This window comes from Nerophis lumbriciformis, linkage group LG30, assembly GCF_033978685.3.
Source record: "Nerophis lumbriciformis linkage group LG30, RoL_Nlum_v2.1, whole genome shotgun sequence".
Lineage (NCBI taxonomy): Eukaryota > Metazoa > Chordata > Actinopteri > Syngnathiformes > Syngnathidae > Nerophis > Nerophis lumbriciformis.
The window spans coordinates 4,722,949-4,741,454 of record NC_084577.2 but is presented as its reverse complement, the minus strand read 5'-3'; the positions used below and the strand labels follow the sequence as shown (position 1 = coordinate 4,741,454).

The 18,506-nt window shown below is 40.8% G+C and overlaps 1 protein-coding gene across 1 annotated transcript in view; it reads left to right on the top strand.

The window, feature by feature from the left end:
• pax3b (paired box 3b) overlaps positions 1-7,623 on the top strand; it is a 65,721-nt gene extending 58,098 nt beyond the window's left edge. The window contains exon 9 of the mRNA XM_072911940.1: positions 5,985-7,623. Within this exon, the coding sequence (XP_072768041.1) occupies positions 5,985-6,019 (35 nt within the window). The 3' untranslated portion in view covers positions 6,020-7,623. The remainder of the gene's footprint in view (positions 1-5,984) is intronic.
• Positions 7,624-18,506: the final 10,883 nt, after the last annotated feature.

Below are 18,506 nucleotides of genomic sequence, written 5' to 3'. Positions count from 1 at the left end.
TCAATGAGTGAAATTAGTCGATATCAATACGGATGCCGATCGCATGTATTAACCGTGCATTTTTCAATGTATCTATGGAGAGTGGTATTGACAGTTAAATAATATCAACACAATCTTTAAACTAGTAACTTATACTCATATTACGAACAACTGTTTGAGTAAAACAAAGTTAATAGTACACGATAACTAAACTAAAATAAAAAAAACTACTATTACTCATTTCTTTACTCATTACTGCTCAGTTGCCTTGTGGTTAGGGCAGTGGTTCTTAACCTGGGTTCGATCGAACCCTAGGGGTTCGGTGAGTCGGCCACAGGGGTTCGGCGGCGGTCAAAACACACCCGACTCATCGAGTAAATAAAAACTTCTCCCTATCGGCGTATTACGGATACGGCAACAGCAGAAGTCACACTTATTTGTAGGTGTGTAATTTGTTGTGAGTTTAGACACCGTGTTGGTGTTGTTGTTTGAACAAGGTGATGTTCATGCACGGTTCATTTTGTGCACCAGTAAAAAAAACATGGTAACACTTTAGTATGGGGAACATATTCACCATTAATTAGTTGCTTATTAACATATTGGCTCTTAACTAGTCATTATTAAGTACGTATTAATGCCTTATTCGGCATGGCCTTATTATAACCCTAACCCTCTAACCCTGGCCCTAACCCTCTAACCCTAACTCTAACCCTAACCAAATAACTCTAAATTAAGTCTTTGTTACTTAGAATATGTTCCCCTAGTGTCCAAAACACTCTAAATTAAGTCGTTGTTACTTAGAATATGTTCCCCATACTAAAGTGTTACCAAAAACATATAACTTTGTCTTGAATTTGAAAAAAAAAACATTTTATTTTTCACTAAAGAAGGGTTCGGTGAATGCGCATATGAAACTAATGGGGTTCGGTATCTCCAACGAGGTTAAGAACCACTGGGTTAGAGTGTCCCCCCTGAGACTGGAAGGTCGTGAGTTCAAACCCCGGCCGAGTCATACCAAAGACGATAAAAATGGGACTCATTACCTCCCTGCTTGGCACTCAGCATCAAGGGTTGGAATTGGTGTTTGCCCTCAAAGTCCTCATGTGTCGAGTGAATTATTTTTCTGAGGTTTTTAAACAGAATTTTTTTTTTTTGAGGAAATAAAAATATAAATTTAATCATTCTAGTATTGATCATACACTGATGCTACCCTTGGTATCGACACCACCAATTTATGGAATCGGTCTGCCCTCCCATTACGTGTTGTGTACTGACTTTGACAAAGCTGACACAATAAACGTTATCTACATTTCTCAAAGCTCTTATTTGTTGGCGTTGTCTCAAGCTATCTTAGCGGCTAGCTTGGCTATTAGCATCCATGCTCCTGGCTTGCTCTGGATATTTACCATGTTTAGCATCGTCCTCCAGTGATATAGACACTTGATAAAGATACTGAAGACACTAGGACATGCAGTTTATTTGCTGTAATGAAACAGAAAAGAAGGACGGCAAGGCGGGCTAGGAACAGACATAACAGACAAAACCCAAAATCTAGAAGGATAGCAACAGGACATGACCTGCAGGGACTGGTCATGACCGATATATTGTTATACGTTGTTGTTTCTTCTCGTCTACACAAGAAACAAGGGACTGATTTCTTCAATTATATTACAATGTTTATATGTATTTCTGTATATTACACTTTGATGTGATCTCACAGCCTGTGATGTTTCTAAAAACTCCCATTATTAGCGCGGCACTGTTTGCCGATCTTGTCTGTTTAAAGCAAACCTGGGCAAAATAAGCTTTTCAATCTGGCCTGCCGTACATTCCCAAATGATTTTTTTTAGATCTTTAAGCTCAAAACTGTAGCCGCCATTATGATGTACAGTGATGTTTTCAAATGACCGTAAGTCTTGAATAGAGATGTCCGATAATGGCTTTTTTGCCGATATCCGATATTCCGATATTGTCCAACTCTTAATTACCGATTCCGATATCAACCGATACCGATATATACAGTCGTGGAATTATCACATTATTATGCCTAATTTTGTTGTGATGCCCCGCTGGATGCATTAAACAATGTAACAAGGTTTTCCAAAATAAATCAACTCGAGTTATGGAAAAAAATGCCAACATGGCACTGCCATATTTATTATTGAAGTCACAAAGTGCATTATTTTTTTTTACATGCCTCAAAACAGCAGCTTGGAATTTGGGACATGCTCTCCCTGAGAGAGCATGAGGAGGTTGAGGTGGGCAAGGTTGATGTGGGGGCGGGGGGTGTATATTGTAGCGTCCCGGAAGAGTTAGTGCTGCAAGGGATTCTGGGTATTTGTTCTGTTGTGTTTATGTTGGGTTACGGTGCGGCTGTTTTCCTGAAATGTGTTTGTCATTCTTGTTTTGTGTGGGTTCACAGTGTGGCGCATATTTGTAACAGTGTTAAAGTTGTTTATACGGCCACCCTCAGTGTGACCTGTATGGCTGTTGACCAAGTATGCCATGCATTCACTTGTGTGTGTGAAAAGCCGTAGATATTATGTGATTGGGCCGGCACGCAAAGGCATTGCCTTTAAGGTTTATTGGTGCTCTGTAATCCTCCCTACGTCCGTGTACACAGCGGCGTTTTAGAAAGTCATACATTTTACTTTTTGAAACCGATACCGATAATTTCTGATATCACATTTTAAAGCAATTATCGGCCGATAATATCGGCAGTCCGATATTATCAGACATCTCTAGTCTTGAACTATACAAAGTATTTCAATGGTTGGAATTTGTGCTTTTGCATGATATACTTAGTTACTATGGCAGCTCAGACGAGGCACCAAGCAGGTGGGTGGGGAGCGTTTCCACTGAGTGTCAGCCTGAAATGCGGGTGTCAGGGACAGATGCGGAAGGAGATTTTTACACCAAAGTTCTAAAGCTTAGCGATATATCAGAAATATCAGATCGTAGATGGGTTTATTTTTTACACTTCGCGTTCATATTTCGCTGTGTTTGTTGCGTTTTCGCTTGATTGTAAAATATGTCGATCGAGAGGGGATGTGACGTTCATATGCTGTCAATATTCAGTGTTTTATCGTTCATAGTTAATATTGTAAATCCCACATTCTTTATTTTGATGTACATTCTGGGTGTCATTCAGTTAAAAAAAATAACATTTCATTCCGTTTTTTAAAGCGGTCTGTCATAACGTTTTTAGCATTCAATCAGACATTATTGTGAGGTTTTGTGTTAGTGTTCCTAAAAATAGATCTCCTGCACTGCAAAAAGTCAGTGTTCAAAAACAAAGAAAAAACAAAACAAAAATTAGGGGTATTTTATTTGAACTAAGCGAAATTATCTGCCAATAGAACGAGAACATTCGGCTTGTCAAGACTTTCCAAAACAAGAACAATTAGCTAACCTCAATGAACCCAAAAATACCTTAAAATAAGTATATTCTCACTAATAACAAGTGCACTTTTCTTGGTAGAAAAAAAAGAGACCTTTTTGCTCAATATGTTGAAAAATATTCTTAAATTAAGTAAATGGTAGTGCCATTATCTTGACATCATGATTTTTTTTTCATGCTTGAAGTAAGACATTATTACTTTAAAAAAGTAGTTTAATACTTGTGAGTGTTGATGACACAGCTTTGCATCAGTTGATATTCTAGTTTCAAGCATGTTTTATTCAATATAGGTCATCAAATCTCAGCAACAAGCTGTAATATCTTACTGAGATCATTTGGGACCGAAACTAGAGATGTCCGATAATGGCCTTTTTGCCGATATCCGATATTCCGATGTTGTCCAACTCTTGATTACCGATACGGATATCAACCGATACCGATATATACAGTGGTGGAATTAACACATTATTATGTCTAATTTTGTTGTGATGCCCCGCTGGATGCATTAAACAATGTAACAAGGTTTTCCAAAATAAATCAACTCAAGTTATAGAAAAAAATGCCAACATGGCACTGCCATATTTATTATTGAAGTCACAAAGTGCATTATTTTTTTTAACATGCCTCAAAACAGCAGCTTGGAATTTGGGACATGCTCTCCCTGAGAGAGCATGAGGAGGTTGAGGTGGGGGGGGGGGGGGGTAGTGGGGGGTGTATATTGTAGCGTCCCGGAAGAGTTAGTGCTGCAAGGGGTTCTGGGTATTTGTTCTGTTGTGTTTATGTTGTGTTATGGTGCGGGGCGCATATTTGTAACAGTGTTAAAGTTGCTTATACGGCCACCCTCAGTGTGACCTGTATGGCTGTTGACCAAGTATGCATTGCATTTACTTGTGTGTGTGAAAAGCCGTAGATATTATGTTATTGGCGCTATGTACTCCTCCCTACGTCCGTGTACACAGCGGCGTTTTAAAAAGTCATGAATTTTACTTTTTGAAACCGATACCGATAATTTTGAAACCGATACCGATAATTTCTGATATTACATTTTAAAGCATTTATCGGCAGTTCGCTATTATCGGACATCTCTAACAGAAACCCTTAAAAGAAGTAAAAAACTCTAACATAAAATCTGCATAGTGAGAAGAATGATCTTATCAGACAGAAAATAAACAAATATCACCCTTATTTGAGATATTTCATCTTACTTAGATTTCAGTTTTTGCAGTGCTTGCCCCCTGACACATTTCTTCAAAATAATTGCGCAGGCCTGGTTTAAAGGCCTACTGAAATGCGATTTCCTTATTTAAACGGGGATAGCAGGTCCATTCTATGTGTCATACTTGATAATTTTGCGATATTGCCATATTTTTGCTGAAAGGATTTAGTAGAGAACATCGACGATAAAGTTTGCAACTTTTGGTCGCTGATAAAAAAGCCTTGCCTGTACCGGAAGTAGCAGACGAGTAGCGTGACGTCACAGGTTGTGGAGCTCCTCACATCTGCACATTGTTTACATTCATGGCCACCAACAGCGAGAGCGATTCGGACTGAGAAAGCGACGATTTCCCCATTAATTTGAGTGAGGATGAAAGATTTGTGGATGAGGAAAGTGAGAGTGAAGGACTAGAGGGCAGTGGGAGCGATTCAGATAGGGAAAATGCTGTGAGAGGCGGGTGGGACCTGATATTCAGCTGGGAATGACTAAAACAGTAAATAAACACAAGACATATATATACTCTATTAGCCACAACACAACCAGGCTTATATTTAATATGCCACAAATTAATCCCGCATAACAAACACCTCCCCCCTCCCGTCCATATAACCCGCCAATACAACTCAAACACCTGCACAACACACTCAATCCCACAGCCCAAAGTACCGTTCACCTCCCCAAAGTTCATGCAGCACATATATTTCCCCAAAGTCCCCAAAGTTACGTACGTGACATGCACATAGCGGTACGCACGTACGGGCAAGCGTTCAAATGTTTGGAAGCCGCAGCTGCATGCGTACTCACGGTACCGCGTCTGCGTATCCAACTCAAAGTCCTCCAGGTAAGAGTCTTTGTTGTCCCAGTTCTCCACAGGCCAATGGTAAAGCTTGACTGTCATCTTTCGGGAATGTAAACAATGAAACACCGGCACAGAAGTCAGGGGGTGCATTCTACGGCGGGGGTGCGTTATCCGGCACAACACCTGCCGCAGTACACCGCTTCCCACCTACAGCTTTCTTCATTGTTCATTGAACAAATTGCAAAAGATTCACCAACACAGATGTCCAGAATACTGTGGAATTTTGCGATGAAAACAGACGACTTAATAGCTGGCCACCATGCTGTCCCAAAATGTCCTCTACAATCCGTGACGTCACGCGCAGGCGTCATCATACCGAGACTTTTTCAGCAGGATATTTCGCGCGAAATTTAAAATTGCACTTTAGTAAGCTAATTGGCATGTGTTGCAATGTTAAGATTGCATCATTGATATATAAACTATCAGACTGCGTGGTCGGTAGTAGTGGGTTTCAGTAGGCCTTTAAAGACTCATGCTGCACGTCGTATCTTTGTAACATTGCGTAACGTTGTGGTGTTTCACTTTCACAGGTGCCTTTCCTTATCTAAGGCCCGAGATCGCCTAAACAGAAGCCGACTCATCGGTGGGACCAAAGCCAATTAGGACATTACAATGACCGCGTCTTGTGGAGGACACATAAGAAGGGACCGCAAGAAGAATATCAGACCAAAATCTGTGGACATTTCGTCGCGTCAGAACGAAGATGGAGAGCACAGATACCAGCGCTTATCACTTCCTAAAGGCCTCAAGCCCACTCCACCAATCTGCGGGGTCTTTTTTTTTGAAGACGGCCAACCTCAAACCTAAGCACAACAAGAAGGACATTCTTTATGAAATTCCATGTAACGCCAAATTCATCGTTTCTGCCCAGAGGGAAACGGAAAAAAGGGCTTTGCAGATTTTATCTTCATGCCATTTATTTGAGGACCCACAGATGGAGAGAAATTCTCGAGGCAAAGAAAGCAAAGATGGGGAAAATAAGTACGCATGTTATATTATATCAGAAACTCTAGCATACTCCATTTAAGCCCCCCCCCCCTCCTTTCCTCTTCTGTCTTCCTCCCCGTCTCTCATTGACGTTTTGGTCGGCGAGGCACGGACTCTTGGCCTTTTGTAGTCGCGCACGAGGTCAGGGGTGACGTGAGGGAAAGTGACAGATGAGAGAACGGTCGGAGGAGAAGGGTCTTTTAAAATAAAAGAGAGGCTCGATAGGCAAGATCGATCACAGGCCGAACCCTTTTAAAGATCTTCTCCTCTTCCCACAAAAAGCCTGCGGGTCACGAGTCACGACCACGAGACACTTGAGCGGGCAAAGGAGCAACGACGTTTGGATGGATTCTCACAGCTGAGCGGACGTGCAATAACATCCACGATGTTGCGGAAGAAACACTTTTCATGAATGAATACCAGTCTATATTCAACACGTCTGCTATGATAGGCTTTTAATCATTTTCTCAAAAATCATACTTTTGAGCACATTCCTTTTTGTGTGAAATTATACTATCATTTTTGTCAGCCCTTCGGTTTCATTATCTTGGTTTTTTTTTAGGGGGAGTTTATTACAGTGGAACCCATTTATGTCAACAACCTGTCCACCATGTTTTTATAATTTTTATTCAAAACGTGTTACCGTATTTTCCGCACTATAAGGCGCACCGGATTATTAGCCGCACCTTCTATGAATTACATATTTCATAATTTTGTCCACCAATAAGCCGCCCCGGACTATAAGCCGCGCCTACACTGCGCTAAAGTGAATGTCAAAAAAACGCTGCGCTAAAGTAAATGTCAAAAAAACAGTCAGATAGTTCAGTCAAACTTTAATAATATATTGAAAACCAGCGTTCTAACAACTCTGTCCCAAAATGTACGCAAATGTGCAATCACAAACATAGTAAAATTCAAAATGGTGTAGAGCAATAGCAACATAATGTTGCTCGAACGTTAATGTCACAACACACAAAATAAACATAGCGCTCACCTTCTGAAGTTATTCTTCATTCGTAAATCCTTCGAATTCTTCGTCTTCGGTGTCCGAATTGAAAAGTTGCGCAAGCGTGGGATCCAAAAATGGCCGGCTCCGTCTCGTCGAAGTCATCGGATTCAGTGTCGCTGTTGTTGTGCAGCAGTTCTGTGAATCCTGCCTTCCGGAAAGCTCGGACCACAGTTGTGACCGAAATATCTGCCCAGGCATTTACGATCCACTGGCAAAAGTTGGCGTATGTCGTCCGGCGCTGTCTGCCCGTCTTAGTGAAGGTGTGTTCGCCTTCGGAGCTGTGTGAAAAAAGCCACCCGGCCTCTTCGCGTAAACTTCCCTTAACCACTCGCTCATCTTTTCTTCATCCATCCATCCCTTCGAGTTAGCTTTTATGATGACGCCGGCTGGAAAGGTCTCTTTTGGCAAGGTCTTCCTTTTGAATATCACCATGGGTGGAAGTTAGCATGGCAAGCTAGAACCACAGTGAAGGATGACTTCTCATTCCCTGTGGTGCGAATATTCACCGTACGTGCTCCCGTTCCACAGTGCGGTTCACAGGAATATCAGTTGCTGTGAAATACGGTAGTAATCCGTGTGCGGATGGAGAGATTGCGTCTTTTTATGAACCGGATCCTTGTCGCTTTGTAGGAGCCATTTTGTGGTCTTTACAGATGTAAACAGGAAATGAAACGTACGGTGATATCCGCGCGTTTTTTCTTCTTCTTCCGGGGGCGGGTGGTTGCTTACAGTAGAAGAAGAAGCGCTTCCTGTTCTATGGGGGCGGGTGCTTTCCTTGGCGGTTGCTTGCGTAGAAGAAGAAGCGCTTCCTGTTCTACCGGGAAAAAAGATGGCGGCTGTTTACCGAAGTTGCGAGATCGAAACTTTATGAAAATGAATCGTAATAAAGCGCACCGGGTTATAAGGCGCACTGTCAGCTTTTGAGAAAAATTTTGGTTTTTAGGTGCGCCTTATAGTGCGGAAAATACGGTAAGTCGACATCAGCCAATTGGATTGTTTCGATGACAAAAAGGGCCTTTTTTTTTAACCTTTTATTCAATTGTGTTTACATGGGAGTCCTTCCACACATACCATGAATTGATTAACGTGGACCCCGACTTAAACAAGTTGAAAAACTTATTCGGGTGTTACCATTTAGGGGTCAATTGTACGGAATATGTACTGTACTGCGCAATCTACTAATAAAAGTTTCAATCAATCAAAAACACATTCCCACACCAGTGTGGGCCACCCCCTGGCTGCAAGGTGGGTGAAGTGTCTTGCCCAAGGACACAACGGCAGTGACTAGGATGGCGGAAGCTGGATTTGTACCAGAAACCCTCAAGTTTCTGGACGGCCACTGTGCCATCTGAGCTGAGTTAACGACAACAGCAACATGACTACTGTGTAGTTGCCAAGCATTAAAACAGTGACTTACTGTTCAGTGCAAAATAAGCTTCAAAATAAAAGCATGGCAGTATTAACCTGGATTTTTTGTTTACACTTTTAGAAAATATTTGTGCATGTATTCGGTGGAACATGTGCCTCACAATACGAAAGGTCCTGAGTTCGATCCCGGGCTCGGGGTCTTTCTGTATAGAGTTTGCATGTTCTCCCCGTGACTGCGTGGGTTCCCTCCGGGTACTTCCGGCTTCCTCCCACCTCCAAAGACATGCACCTGGGGATAGATTGATTGGCAACACTAAATTGGCCCTAGTGTGTGAATGTGAGTGTGAATGTTGTCTGTCTTTCTGTGTTGGCCCTGTGATGAGGTGGCGACTTGTCCAGGGTGTACCCCGCCTTCCGCCCGTGTGCAGCTGGCATATGCTCCAGCACACCCCGCAACCCTGAAAGGGACAAGCGGTAGAAAATGGATGGATGCATGGATGTGCATGTATTATCATTGTAGACGAGTATACAGTGAAATGACTGCAGCATCTCAGTGAAATAAGAGTATGAAATATCATATAAAAGCAATAAAATATGCACAAATGGTGGGAAATTGTAAAAAAAACAAAAACAAGGTGGCTAATTCTGGTTATGACGATGGTAGTCCGACCGAAACGGGTTCCACTGTAATTACGGAAACGCGACAAATCGCACTAAGCCAGTGGAAACACGTCAGATTCATTCCAAACTTGTCACAAACATTCCAAAAGCGGACGTTAGCCATGAAATAACACACAAACAAGCACTCTTTTTTTTTTTTTTTTTTTTTTAAATGTCAGAATGATCCTTTTAATCATTTGATAAAAATTTTTTGTTGTTGTTGCTATTATGAAATGACACGACATAAGGCCATGTAATTGTACAAGCGTATTATTGTTACTATTTATATTGAAATAAACATTTGGAGATAAAAAAACAAAAACACTTTTGTTCCTTGTGTTGGGACTAAATGGAATATTTGTATTTATTTTGGGCACATTTCAGACAAACATGTACTTATCACTCCACCAAAATAAGCCCCAGCAGACAATGAGACCTTGAACACAACAGCCTTTCTTACACGTCACATTAGTGTGTACTAATACCGCCCGCCCGCCCCCCACCCCCCAACAGCAACAGACTGACTTTTGTTTAAACATTCAAGATGAAGCCAACAAGCCTTTCAGCGCTCTTTTGCCCAATTTCTCTCCAGGCCGCTGCAACCATCCAGCTTACATACACAGGGCCCCTCTTGTGTGTTTGGGCATATGTTATGTTCATGGTCACATATAGTGTTCTTTCACCGTGTGTGTGTGCGAGTGCATGTGTGTGTGTGTGTGTGTGTGTGACTGTTCATGCGGCCTGAGGGTGTTACGCCTAATTATAACATCCTCCTGATTAATAGTGTCTTGGCTTCGCAGTGTGCCCTCTGTAGATTACTTTTAGTTCCGTCGCAGTGTGCCCTCTAGAGATGCGCGGTTTGCGGACACAACCGCGGAGTCCGCGGATTATCCGCGGATCGGGCGGATGAAATTAAAAAAACTAAGATTTTATCCGCTCGCGGGTCGGGTCGGGCGGATTAATTTTTATTTTTATTTTTTTTTTTTGCGGGTGGCAGTTAAACCAATTGGGAAATATATATACATAGTTAAATGTTGTTACCCACATACGAAAAACGAGCAGGCACCTGCTGCATATGCCACAACAGAAGAAAAAAAAAGAAAAGAGATGGACACTTTTACGGAGCGGAGAAGGGACGCCTCGCCGGGGTCCGGGACCGAGGCCCCTTCCCCCGAGAGGGCCCCACCGCGGGAGCCGTAGCAGAGGCGATCCGCGAGAAGGGCCCGACGCACGTCCAGGGTCACTACCGCGCCCACCGCACCGACACCCCGCCTCGTCCGCTTTCGCCGCGGCCGGCGTCACGCGCAGCAGGTAAGCAGCTTACCTGCCCGCCACCCCCGTGGCCGGGGGCTCGTAACATGGGTCACTCCGCGCGCTCCGCCCGCGCAGCTTACCTGCCCGCCACCCCTGTTGCCGGGGGCGCGTAACAGGGGTCACTCCGCGCGTAGTGCGCTCATGAAAGGGGTGGGGCTCACCCTGGTTGATATAGAGAGCAGGACGGTGGCCATGGAAGTTGGAACCCGCTAAGGAGTGTGTAACAACCCACCTGCCGAATCAACTAGCCCTGAAAATGGATGGCGCTGGAGCGTGGGCCCATATCTGGCCGTCGCCGGCAGCGAGACGCGCTTGGAGGTGCGCTCAGCGCGGCTCCCATATGATTGCGCACTGGTGTGCGTCTGGGTCGTGACAGCGTGGCACGCGAATGTCTGTGCATTGGATCAGTCTCCTTTCTTTAACAGGCAAAAGCTTTATAACCTCACCATACCTGCCAACTTTTAAATCAGAAAAACCTAGTAGCCAGGGTCCAAGGGCCGCAGGCCCCGGTAGGTCCAGGACAAAGTCCTGGTGGAGGGTTCAGGGCTTCGCCCCCCGACGCAAAATGACTATTAGCATTCAGACAGGTTAAAATGTTGCTAAAACCATCACTTTTCTATCAGTCACAGTGACTTTTCAAAATAAAAATATTACAGCAAAAATCATATGGGTTGATTGACATGTTTATTCTGTAAGCTAACTTCAATAGTTTGAAATTATTTTGACAGTTAATGCCAGTTATCCTGTCAACCTTTCACAAGACTTCAATTTGTTAATTGAAAGTATAAATAGTATAAACACTTTTTACAGTATGTCGTGCTGTGAAATACAGCCGACAGGATTGCGCATGCATGGTGCAGGAGAACAAAGGACTTCTTTCATTTAAGGTTTGTGATAAACCATCAAACTCATTCGTTAAAAGGACTCTATAGTAATATAAAGCGAATTTTTCTGGACATTATCATGCAAGAAAAGTTTATTTTTGGGATCGCGATCACCGCGTAATGATTTTTAAAGGTTGCTTTACATTATTAACTGTCCCATGTGATCAGCCAGTGCGATTGGAAGTCCATGCTCAATTATTGCCTCCGTAAATAAAACTTCGGCATTTATCACATCCAAAGAATCTGTTTGGGCGACGAAAAACGTTGAAAGTTTTCCACTTGTATCGCTAGCAACGGCATTAGACTTGTGTTTTTTTGTCCCAACGTGGTCTTTTACATCGCTAATTCCTCCGTGTCCGATCGAAAAATCTTGTCTGCACAAGGTGCAATTCGCGTAGTTTTCACCCTTTTTTAAATTTTTTTATTAATATTAGATATATAACAACGGACGGATGGTGGGCGGGTGCAGTTCTGATCAAACGTTACATCGGGTGGATGGCGGATGGTTGACGACTTTCTGACGCGGTTGCGGATGAAATAATTGCCTATCCGCGCATCTCTAGTGCCCTCTGTAGATTACTTTTAGTTCCGTCGCATCGAGCCAAAATGAATAGTTTGTTTGTGGGCATGTATATGTATGTGCACACCACCAATTCTGCACTTTAGGTACACACACGGTTTGTTTTCTTAGCCGCTCCATAAATGAAGACAAATCACGCTTGCAAGATTCCACAGGTCATTTTTCAAAACTAATGAACCTCCAACCCCTGTGCCCGAAAAGGCGATTATTTTACTAATTCACCGGACCTTGGAGTATGTCGGTGTGTGTGTGTGTGTGTGTGTGTGTGTTCTGGCAATGCTTACTTAATGGGTACATTGCTCTGTTTACACAGTCACCTTTAGGGGACCTCTGACGGTATGGAGACAAAAAAACAGGTCCCCTAAAGGAAAACCTTTTTAAATGATAGTCAGATCCATTCTGAAGATGCCTCAGTGATTTTTAAGCTTTGGCCCATAAAACATATTTACTGAAAAGTAGGGATGTCCGATAATGGCTTTTTATATCCGATATCCCGATGTTGTCCAACTCTTTAATTACCGATATCATCCGATACTGATATCAACCGATATATGCAGTCGTGGAATTAACACATTATTATGCCTAATTTGGACAACCAGGTGTGGTGAAGATAAGGTACTTTTAAAAAACATTAATAAAATAAGATCAATAAATTAAAAAAAATTCTTGAATAAAAAAGAAAGTAAAACAATATGAAAGCAGTTGCCGCATTTTTCGGAGTATAAGTCGCACCGGAGTATAAGTCGCACCTGCCGAAAATGCATAATAAAGAAGGAAAAAAACATTAGGCAACTTTCATAAACTATGAAGAAAACTGCGACTTATAGTCGGAAAAATACAGTACATAGAAACTAGTAATTAATGAAATTGAGTAAAATTAACTGTTAAAGGTTAGTACTATTAGTGGACCAGCAGCACGCACAATCATGTGTGCTCACGGACTGTATCCCTTGCAGACTGTATTGATATATATTGATATATAATGTAGGAACCAGAATATTAATAACAGAAAGAAACAACCCTTTTGTGTGAATGAGTGTAAATGGGGGAGGGAGGTTTTTTGGGTTGGTGCACTAATTGTAAGTGTATCTTGTGTTTTTTATGTTGATTTAATAAAAAAATAAAAAATAAATAAATAAAATAAATAAAAAACCTTGAAACAGAGGCGTCATTAAAAGTCACGTTTTTTTTCTAGCGCACTTAAAATCCTTTTTTGCAGAAACACAGGGGTGTCCACAAAGAGCAAATTAATTGACTGCCTGAGAGTCACTCTATTCCGCCTATAAAACATCCAAAAGCCTCGCAATAATAATAAGTATGATGATGGTCGCATTACGAAAGACATAGAAAGGCTGCATTTACGACGTCAAGAGCAAAAAAAGAAGTCGTAATTTTTTCTTAGTGTCAAAAAGTCGTGATTTTTTTCTTAGTGTCAAAAAGTTGGGATATGTTGAAAAAGAACGGCAGTTTTTGTCAGTGAAACAAATGTTCTATTTTTTGCAATTGAAAAGTCGGGATTTAATTCCGACTTTTTGACAGAAAAAAATCCTGATTCCCTAGGGGAAACTGGGTAATACATTGCACACTGACAAAGCTTAACCTATTGTTACTATAACAATCTACAAGGTTAATATAGTTGGTTTCTCTTTCTTCCCCTCCATTTATCTGCTTTCTTTTGTATCTCTAGTTATCATTACATATATGTATTGTTGCATTTGAAACAATTGTATTGTTGATAATAGCGGTAATTATTGTCATTATTCATTATCGATAGTGCTATTTCTATTGGTATTTGTATTGCTCCATTTGTAGTGTAATAATGCTCATTGTCATTTCTGTATTATTCATATTTATTTCACTAACTGCTTCTTTGCTATCAATATCTAATCTATATTTGCTATAAGGGGCGGCATGGTGTAGTGGGTAGAGCAACCGTGCCAGAAACCTGAGGGTTGCAGGTTCGCTCCCCACCTCTTACCATCCAAAAAATAGCTGCCGTTGTGTCCTTGGGCGGGACACCTCACCCTTTGCCCCCGGTGCCACTCACACCGGTGAATTGAATGATGAATGATAGGTGGTGGTCGGAGGGGCCGTTGGCGCAAATTGCAGCCACGCTTCCGTCAGTCTACCCCAGGGCAGCTGTGGCTATGAAAGTAGCTTACCACCACCAGGTGTGAATGAATGATGGGTTCTACATGTAAAGCGACTTTGGGTACTTAGAAAAGCGCTATATAAATCCCAGGTATTATTATCACTTTTACTATCATATTTGTACATATCCTATTTGCTGATGTTGTTCTGTTATTTAAAAAAAACAAAAAACGTATTAATCAATCCAACAAAACAATACACAGCAATACTATAACAATGCAATCCAATTCCAAAACCAAACCCGACCCAGCAACATTCAGAATAGCAATAAACAGAGCAATTGAGAGGACACACAAACACGGCACAGAACAATCTAAAAGTAGCGAAACAAAAATGAATATTATTGACACCACTATCAATATTAGTAACAATTTCAACATTGATTAAAAATCCCTCATTGACATTATCATTACAGACTAGGGATGTCCGATAATGGCTTTTTGTCGATATCCGATATTCCGATATTGTCCAACTCTTTAATTACAGATACTGATATCAACCGATACCGATATCAACCGATATATGCAGTTGTGGAATTAACACATTATTATGCCTAATTTGGACAACCAGGTATGGTGAAAATAAGGTACTTTTAAATTTTTTTTATAAAATAAGATAAATAAATTAAAAACATTTTCTTGAATAAAAAAGAAAGTAAAACAATATAAAAACAGTTACATAGAAACTAGTAATTAATGAAAATGAGTAAAATTAACTGTTAAAGGTTAGTACTATTAGTGGACCAGCAGCACGCACAATCATGTGTGCTTACGGACTGTATCCCTTGCAGACTGTATTGATATATATTGATATATAATGTAGGAACCACAATATTAATAACAGAAAGAAACAACCCTTTTGTGTGAATGAGTGTGAATGAGTGTAAATGGGGGAGGGAGGTTTTTTGGGTTGGTGCACTAATTGTAAGTGTATCTTGTGTTTTTTTATGTTGATTTAATTAAAAAAAACAAAAATAAACAAAAAAAAACAAACGATACCGATAATAAAACCGATATTACATTTTATTGCATTTATCATCTCTACTGAAAAGTAAACATGTTTAACATCTAATTAGAACTTAAAAAAAAAAATGGTCCTCAGTAGTCATGTACAAATTTGTGTGAATTATGCAAAATTATAAAAATTTGGTCCCCATGAATCATATTAACTCTTTTCCCCCAGGGTCCCCAGTAAGAACGATCAGCACATTACTTCATCAATCCAGAGATTTAAAGACGTGTATGAGCTAACTGGGCAGTGGTCATTTTACCTCTTTTTTTTTTTTTTTTATACATCCACAACCTGTAGAAAGGGTGGTGCCCACAGGTGATGATCAAAAACTTGGTCCCCATTCCAAATGATAACCAGTATGTGTGTGTGTGTGTGTGTGTGTGTGTGTGTGTGTGTGTGGGAGTGTGTGAGTGTGTGTGAGACATACACATTTTTATTTTGCATTTATACAAAACCCAAAACCAGTGAAGTTGGCACGTTGTGTAATTGATAAGTTAAAAAAAAGAATACAATGATTTGCAAATCCTTTTCAACTTATATTTAATTGAATGGACTGCAAAAACAAGATATTTAATGTTTGAACTGAGAAACTTAATTTGTTTTTGCAAATAATCATTAACTTAGAATTTAATGGCAGCAACACATTGCAAAAAAGGGGCATTTTTACCACTGTGTTACATGGCCTTTCCTTTTAACAACACTCAGTAAACGTTTGGGAACTGAGGGGACCAATTTTTGAAGCTTTTCAGGTGGAATTCTTTCCCGTTCTTGCTTGATGTACAGCTTAAGTTGTTCAACAGTCCGGGGTCTCTGTTGTGGTATTTTAGGCTTCATAATGCACCACACATTTTCAATGGGATACAGGTCTGGACTACAGGCAGGCCAGTCTAGTACCCACACTCTTTTACTATGAAGCCATGCTGTTGTAACACGTAATATGGCATTGTCATTCCAAATGAGCTAGTATTTGCAAAAAATAACAAAGTTTACCAGTTGAAACCTTAAATATCCTGTCTTTGCAGTCTATTCAATTGAATATAAGTTGAAAAGGATTTGTAAACTGTTTTTATTTACCATTTACACAACGTGCCAACTTCACTGGTTTTGGGTTTTGTACATGATGGTGCCTACATAAAATAATATACTATATATACATAGGGCACATTATATAATAACATACCGTATTTCCCGGGCTATAGAGTGCACCGGTATTTAAGCCACATCCACAAAATTTTAGAAGAAATTATTATTTTTACATAAATTATCAGCACCAGACTATAAGCCGCAGATATATACAAACCCCGTTTCCATATGAGTTCGGAACTTGTGTTAGATGTAAATATAAACGGAATACAATGATTTGAAAATCATTTTCAACACATATTCAATTGAATGCACTACAAAGACAACATATTTGATGTTCAAACTCATAAACTTGATTTTTTTCTTTGCAAATAATAATTAACTTAGAATTTCATGGCTGCAACACGTGCCAAAGTAGTTGGGAAAGGGCATGTTCACCACTGTGTTACATGGCCTTTCCTTTTAGCAACACTCAGTAAACGTTTGGGAAGTGAGGAGACACATTTTTGAAGCTTCTCAGGTGGAATTCTTTCCCATTCTTGCTTGATGTACAGCTTAAGTTGTTCAACAGTCCGGGGATCTCCCTTGTGGTATTTTAGGCTTCATAATGCGTCACACATTTTCAATGGGAGACAGGTCTGGACTACAGGCAGGCCAGTCTAGTACCCGCACTCTTTTACTATGAAGCCACGTTGATGTAACACGTGGTTTGGCATTGTCTTGCTGAAATAAGCAGGGGCGTCCATGGTAACGTTGCCTGGATAGCAACATATGTTGCTCCAAAACCTGTATGTACCTTTCAGCATTAATGGCGCCTTCACAGATGTGTAAGTTACCCATGTCTTGGGCACTAATACACCCCCATACCATCACAGATGCTGGCTTTTCAACTTTGCGCCTATAACAATCCGGTTGGTTCTTTTCCTCTTTGATCCGGAGGACACGACGTCCACAGTTTCCAAAAACAATTTGAAATGTGGACTCGTCAGACCACTGAACTTTTTTCCACTTTGTATCAGTCCATTTTAGATGAGCTCAGGCCCAGCGAAGCCGACGGCGTTTCTGGGTGTTGTTGATAAACGGTTTTCGCCTTGCATAGGAGAGTTTTAACTTGCACTTACAGATGTAGCGACCAACTGTAGTTACTGACAGTGGGTTTCTGAAGTATTCCTGAGCCCATGTGGCGATATCCTTTACACACTGATGTCGCTTGTTGATGCAGTACAGCCTGAGGGATCGAAGGTCACGGGCTTAGCTGCTTACGTGCAGTGATTTCTCCAGATTCTCTGAACCCTTTGATGATATTACGGACCGTAGATGGTGAAATCCCTAAATTCCTTGCAATAGCTGGTTGATAAAGATTTTTCTTAAACTGTTCAACAATTTGCTCACGCATTTGTTGACAAAGTGGTGACTCTTGCCCCATCCTTGTTTGCGAATGACTGAGCATTTCATGGAATCTACTTTTATACCCAATCATGGCACCCACCTGTTCCCAATTTGCCTGTTCACCTGTGGGATGTTCCAAATAAGTGTTTGATGAGCATTCCTCAACTTTATCGGTATTTATTGCCACCTTTCCCAACTTCTTTGTCACGTGTTGCTGGCATCAAATTCTAAAGTTAATGATTATTTGCAAAAAAAAAAAAAAGTTTATCAGTTTGAACATCAAATATGTTGTCTTTGTAGCATATTCAACTGAATATGGGTTGAAAAGGATTTGCAAATCATCGTATTCCGTTTATATTTACATCTAACACAATTCCCCAACTCATATGGAAACGGGGTTTGTACATTGTGAGATGAGTTATTTGTAAACAAAAAGACTCAATAACTCCACGGTGACCTTTTGGTGAGCTTTACGAAACTGAAACAAAACAAAACGAATAACACAGAAACTTGTAAACTTGTTAACATATTTGCTAATGCTTACAACGCTAGCTTTATTACATTAAAATAGCACATGCAAATATGCCTGAAAACCCTCCTTCACACATGGGATAGT